Genomic DNA, 6,957 nt, shown 5'->3' with positions numbered 1-6,957 from the left:
GTTGATGTAATACGAAAGCAGCCATAAATATACATGGACATGGCTGTGTCCCAATAAAACTTTATTTACAAAAACAGTTTGCTTGTTGCATTTGTCCCACCCCTAAGTGAAAGGATACATGGAGCCAAGTGAAGGCCAGACAACGTACCAGGGTTACAGGGAAACTTGCCAGTGGTCTGAGCAGATAGAAATGATGGAAGAATAGAAGGTGATGTGGGGGTCATACCAGATTAAAAATAGAAAAAAACAAACCTTAATCTCACAAAACAAACTGGGGGTTGCTGCAGGGAGGTGGGATTGGGGGAGGGGGAGCGGGCTATGGACATTGGGGAGGGGAAGCGAACCATAAGAGACTATGGACTCTGAAAAACAACCTGAGGGTTTTGAAGGGTCAGGGGTGGGAGGTTGGGGCAACCTGAGGGTTTTGAAGGGTCAGGGGTGGGAGGTTGGGGGAACAGGTGGTGGGTAATGGAAAGGGCACGTTTTGCATGGAGCACTGGGTGTTGTGCAAAAAGAATGAATACTGTTACGCTGAAAAAATAAATAAAATGAGAAAAAAAAAAACAAACAAACCTAATCTTTAGCTGTCAACACCATATTCACATTGAAAGCCACGATTTGATATAGAACCTCTTATAGAATTGATTAATATATAAATCATTATAAATATAAACTTATAAAATGTTATAATGTACTTATAGAATTTATAAGAAAGTCTATACATAATTTCGTGACCGTACATACTTAAGTATTAAAAACAAAGATAATTTATTTATACACTAGGAAATCCTGTGAGAAATTTTTTTTCCCTAAAAGAAGTTTGTCTGGACACTTGCCAAGGTTGAGAACCACTGGTCTAGATGAAAGTTAAACTCTACCAACCCACAAAAGCAGTTCACAATAAGCAGGATCACAATCCAATGGCCTGTTTGCTTTTGTTTCATCAGGTTTGAACACTTCAGTCAACATTGGAGTGAGAGAGAACTCGGGCTTTTGGGTCTTTCTGGAGAGGAAGTGTTAAAAGTTTATGAAGCTGTGTGTATGTGGGTGTTCACATGCACACATGTGCTTAGGCAAACTAGCATTTGCGGGGACTCGCGTGTGTCGGAATCCAGCTTGTTCAAGGCCTCGGCTCCCCCACAAAACTCCATGTGTCACCATCGAGTATGATTTTGCTGCCATGGGGTTTTTGTAAATATTCTTAATCAGATTAGGAAAGTTTCCATTTCTAGCTTGCTGGGAGTTTTTATCGTGAAGGAGTGTTGAATTTAGTCCAGTTTTTTTTTCCTTCATCCATCAATATGGTCATATAGTTTCCCCTTTTCTAGCAATCTGATGAATTACATTGATTGAGTCTCAAATGTTAAAGCTCTCTGATTCCTGGAATAAACCACACTTGAACATGATGTATATCCTTTTTATATATCGCTGGATTCAGTTTGCTAATAGCTTAGCGTCTTATAATTTTCCATTCTTGTAATGTCCTTTGCAGGTATTGATACTCAGAGTGGACTGGCATCATAAAAAGAAAAAGTATTCCCTTTTTCCTATGTTCTGGAAAAGTTTCTGAAACATCATTATTGTTTCATCCTTAAATATTTGGAAGAACTGACCAGTGAAAGCATCTGGACCTAATTTTATCTCATATAAAATATCCTACAAACCTTACTTCATTTTTTCATAATAGGAAAAAGTCGACATAGAAATCAGATTATGTACCTCCCACACTGTACCTCCCAACACCCACTAGTCTCCCTCTCCCTCTTGTCCCCAGGATGTGTAGGATCATGGGACCCAATACCCCCACAGCTTCATCGTTGTAAATCCTCCAACACACCTCAGCTCCATAGTGAGTAACCATAGGCCAGTGGGACAGTTACCAAAATAATGTTCAACATGCTTCACTCTCAGCTTTGTACTCTAGGGATCCAAATCTTGTAAAACTAAAAGTTTCAAGGGCCCTTGAATCCGTCAAAATGAATCACATTATGCTAGGATAATAAATAACCCCAGAATCTCAGGGACTTACTCCGTCGGAGATTTTTTCACTTGATCACAGTACACAACCATTTCGGGCCACTCTAGCTGTGCTCTGGAGTCCTCAGGGACCCAGGCCAATGGAGCAGGTTCTACCTGGAGCATGGCTATTGTTGGAGCCAAGGGAAAGAGACAGAGAACTCTGGGTCTTTTTGCTGGCTGCCAAATTTACCCCTCAAAGTAGCAGGTGTCACTTCCACTTACAGTCATTCCACAAACCAAAACAAGGCGCATCCAAAGAAAGCCCAGCAGGGTAAGGATATCTTTGTGAACAAACAACAGTGCTCCAACCAGATTTAGAGCACTCAAGATCCCCCTTGTCTCAGACTGCTTATCAGAGAACCATATTTCAGTGCTGCTAGAACAATCCAACTTCAGTGGGGAAGAATGGCTTCGACTTTCTTTAGCCATATTTCACTGATTATGGAAACACCCCCAAAATACACTTTACTGAATATCTGAATATCTAAATATCTGAATACTTACTGAATACCTGGGGACCCCTCCACCCCTCTGCCAAACTCCCAGCGTCAGGCCCTGACTAAGTTAACCTGTCCACAGGCCCAGCTCCGAGGTTTGGCCGCAGAGACCACAACCACCTGGGGCGGTAAGGCTGGGGCGCCTGTCTGCTGGGACTTGTGGGAGACAAGAACGTTCTCTCCCTTCAGAGGAGCTATCCGGAAGCAAATTCTTTTCTCCCTCAGAAGGGTAGGTAGTGAGGGTGTGAATCCCGGAGATGCCACTGTCACTTGCACCAGGGATTCTCAACCCCAGCTCTTACTGACATTCGGATTAGATGAATGTGGGGACTATCCTGTGCAATGATGTTGAGCAGGATCTCTGACCTCTACTCACTAGGTACACATTCTCAGTTATGACAACCAAAAATGTCTCTAGACATTGCCAGATGTCTCCTTTGGAGCTAAATCAGCCCAAGTTCAGAACCACTGTTTTATGTTAATGCCAGTTCCAGCAATGTTTTCTGTCATCTCAACAAACAGAAAGCTGTTATAGCACATGTGAATGATATCCTTTGATCATCTCTAAAAATATCTTTTTAAAGATTTTATTTATTTATTTGAGAGAGAGACAGTGAGAGAGAGCATGAGAGGAGAGAAGGTCAGAGGAAGAAGCAGACTCCCCGTTGGAGCTGGGAGACTGATGCGAGACTTGATTCCAGGACTCTGAGATCATGACCTGAGCCAAAGGAAGTTGCTTAACCAACCGAGCCACCCAGGCACCCTCTAAAAATATTTTAAAGCAGGATAGTATAAATTATAAATTCAATTCCACCAATAAACCTCATGTTTGCTTGTTTGCTTGTTTTGAATCATTAACTTACTTTTTTTTTTTTTTTTTTTGTCAAAGAGAGAGCAGGCAGAGGGAGAAGCAGGCTCCCCACAGAGCAAGGAGCCCAAAGCGGGACTTGATCCCAGGACCCTGGGATTATGACCTGAGCCAAAAGCAGACGCTTAACTGACTGAACCACCCAGATATCCCTTGAGCCATTTACTTTAAATAAACTTAAATCTTACTTTCATTTATAAGGTTCTAAATGCAAGAAAAGTTTCTAGTTTAGAATACCACCTTTAAAATACTGACCTGGTATAAGTATCAAATATGGCTGGAAAAAGAGACACCAGGTTTGAAAAATTAGTCTAAAAGCATATTTTTAATCAGGCCACAAATTACAAGGAAATAAAGCATCCATACAGAAGGAAGAGTAAGATTAAGAAATGAGCAAAGTCATTATGTCCTAATTCTTAGCGCAAGAATTAGGTCATTTGCAGGAAAAGGACAAGGACAAACATCAGTTCCAGGAGCCAGAGGGAGGACTGTGTACCCATCCTGGACAATCGGTGATGGGAGGTAGATCCCTCCCAGAGAGGGATGAGACCTTGGACCTAAGCCATTTTCCTTTGCCAAGGGCAGGACTCAAAGGGGCCCAGCTGAGGGCTGGCAGCTGCCAATACTAATGGGTCTGCAAGTATCTGCCAGCACTATGGGAATCTGAGTGGCATGGGTCCACTAGTCTGAGCGGCTGATCCAAGTAGGACAGCATCTACTCCAAGGCTCAGCTGAGGGTTTAACATGACACAGAGATCTTACATCCCTAGATTATTGGCTTCAGGAGGGCCGGGATCTTGTCTTCCTACTTATCATCATATCCCTAGCACCCAGAACTGAGCCTTGCACATGGGAAGGGCTCAACAAAAATTTATCATCACTTAACATGGAGACAAGCAAGCATTGCCTCACAAACACGGAAACACTGATTATAATGGGTGTCAGTATAATTCCAAGGCTCACTTTTAGGTTATCTGTGTAGAAATTTTCCACCACTAAAGTGTGTGGATTCCTTATTTCTTTTAAGAGTTGTAAAATTTTACAAATATAGGTCTACAGTCCATTTTAAACAGCATAACCACCCACTTGCAAAGGCATGTCATCGCTGGTGCCAGGCTCCTCTCAAGAGTGTGCAGGGAGGGGCAGTGGAAAACAATCCTCATTGATGGAATGAGACAGAAAACACCTCCACCATCACCCCCCTCCTTGAGGGGCGAGGGGCCTCCTGGCACCCAGCACAGGCCTTCCAGTTGGGCCAGCTGGGTGAGAGAAACATACACTGAGATGGCTGGGGTTCCTCTGTGGGAAGGGGGTGGGGAGCATTTTGGACAGCTCTTTGGAAAGCTGTAAAATAAAATGCAGTTCAGAACACATGGTATTTGATCAAACAGAGCCTCCTCTCAAGAGCCAAGGCTCAGCCGAGGGACCTAATACTACACATTCAAAGTCAGCCTTCGCGTTCATATGCATCCGTGTGTTATTTCATTCTACTTGGGAAGAGAACCAAGGTGCCAAGATAGGAGCGTGTGTGGGGTGTGTGTGTGTATGTGTGTGGGGGGGGGGTTCACACTGGCACATAGTACATTCCACAGGATATTTCTCAGAACATGAGTGAATATTTTCTCGTTTTTATTGTTTTTCTTAGTTCAAGTATATGTTCTCCAAAGAATTGTGGTCCTTTATAATTATAATTACAATTACAAACCAACATCAGGGGTCACTAATTTCTTTTCTGTTTAAAAGATTGCTATTTTTTAAATGAGTTTTTGGTTTTTGTTTGTTTGTTTTTTTTTTTTTAACTTCAAAAGAGGAGTCATCATCGGGCTATCTGTTGGCTGACAGGAGAACAGTTGTGTGTTTGTCTGAACATAGAGTGTGGTGGTTGCCAGATTTTGTTTTGTGTTTTTTTTTAAATTTTTTTTAGCATAAACATATTTATTTACTAACCAAAGGGATGATCCTAATTAAATAACACTTTGAAATAGTTGCATGTAAAATGTTTGTGATAAAGATAACTGAACACAGTAATGGAAAAAAAAAAAAAAAGCAGTATGGAGATTTGCTCATTGAACTGAGCTTGTTCATCCTCACAGCTAATTCCTATCCAAAATGAGGATGGAATTTTTACTCTACTTTTTCATAGACCCCAGTACAGGTGACATTGTTCATGACGCATTCCACCACTAATTTCCCATTTTCCAATTTTCTTGTGATTGTGCTTTCCTTCCCATCCCATTCCTGATGTTGAACCAATGCGCCATCTGTGAAGTTGCAGACCGTCTGAGTTTTTCTGCCATCAGCTGTAGTTTCTTCAAACTTCTCTCCCAGGTTACATGAAAACTGGGTTTTCAAAGTGCTCTCAGTTTTTATGGTGAGGTTTTTGCCATCAGAAGAGATGATACAATCTGGTTTGGCCATTGCACCCACTTTTCGAAGAGCCATTCCCACTCCTACTTCCTTCATGTATTCATCAAAGCCTTTGCTCTCCCCTAAGCGCCATCTTCCTACCAGCTGCTGAATGGTGGCCATGGTGGGTGCGGGCGGGCAGGCCGAGCTAGCAGAGCAGAGCCGGGGTGTTGGGAAGCGTGGCTTGCCTTTTTTTTTTTTTAATTTTTAACTTAAATCTGTGTTTGAATTGTTAGTACTTGGAGCTGATAGGTCATTCAAAAGCATATGTAGAGGAAAAGTGAATTTCTCTCCTTTGTCCTTATCCCTACCAATTTTTTGTTCTCTTTGTTTTCTCCTCTATTTACACTGTTACACTGTTCTACACCTTGCATTTCACTTTCAACATACCTGGGAGACCTGTGTCAATACAATTTGCTCCTTTTTTTTTTTTCATACCTACAAAGTATTACCATTTATTTCCAATCGTTGGCTAGTATAATTTATAACTTGGTAGACATGTCATTTTACACATGAGCAAGTAGAATTGCATGAAGAATTGCTGGGTCAAAGTGTTTACTGTTTTTATAGATAAAAACGAATTCAACCCCCCACCGCAATCATAGGGATTAAGATAATTTATAATCCTTCCAACAATATATGAGACTTCTTTTTTTTTTTTTACTTTTTTTCTGACAAAATCTGTTGTTGTTTTTTTTTAATCTCTGTCTTTCTGATAGGTAGAAATGGTATTTCTGAGGGAAATGGGTGGAAGACAAAATAAGACTGGCTGTGATAAATGTTGACGCTCTGAGATGGGTACAGACAGGGTGAGCTCATTATATTGTTCTGCTTACTTAAGCTTAGGTTTGAAGTCTTCCACTGCAAAAACCTCGGTGAAAGACACACCCACTGGTATTTACTTTTTCAGGTCCTACCTATTTATATCCTTTTCCCGTTTTTCTATTACATTGTTGAAAGTACTTTTAATGGGGCACCTGGGTGGCTCAGTGGGTTAAGCCTCTGCCTTCGGCTCAGGTCATGATTTCAGGATCCTGGGATGGAGCCACACATCAGGCTCTCCACTCAGTAAGGACCCTGCTTCCATCCCTCTCTCTGCCTGCCTCTTTGCCTACTTGTGATCTCCATCTGTCAAATAAATAAATAAGATCTTAATTAAAAAAAGAA

At 41.5% G+C, this 6,957-nt stretch overlaps 1 protein-coding gene across 1 annotated transcript; it reads right to left on the bottom strand.

The window, feature by feature from the left end:
- Positions 1-5,374: 5,374 nt before the first annotated feature.
- Positions 5,375-5,923, bottom strand: LOC123942637 (fatty acid-binding protein 5-like). The gene has a single exon (XM_046006702.1). It carries the CDS (start codon positions 5,911-5,913, stop codon positions 5,509-5,511), a length of 405 nt encoding a protein of 134 aa, XP_045862658.1. The 5' UTR covers positions 5,914-5,923; the 3' UTR covers positions 5,375-5,508.
- Between the last annotated feature and the right edge of the window lie 1,034 nt (positions 5,924-6,957).

This window comes from Meles meles, chromosome 5, assembly GCF_922984935.1.
Source record: "Meles meles chromosome 5, mMelMel3.1 paternal haplotype, whole genome shotgun sequence".
NCBI classification, from domain to species: Eukaryota; Metazoa; Chordata; class Mammalia; order Carnivora; family Mustelidae; genus Meles; species Meles meles.
The sequence above is the reverse complement of the archived record's forward strand: the minus strand, read 5'-3'. Positions and strand labels throughout refer to the sequence as shown.

What these genes read in the sequence shown, in the direction of transcription:
- LOC123942637 (XM_046006702.1), bottom strand. Translation starts at nt 5,913, where the DNA reads ATGGCCACCATTCAGCAGCTGGTAGGAAGATGGCGCTTAGGGGAGAGC.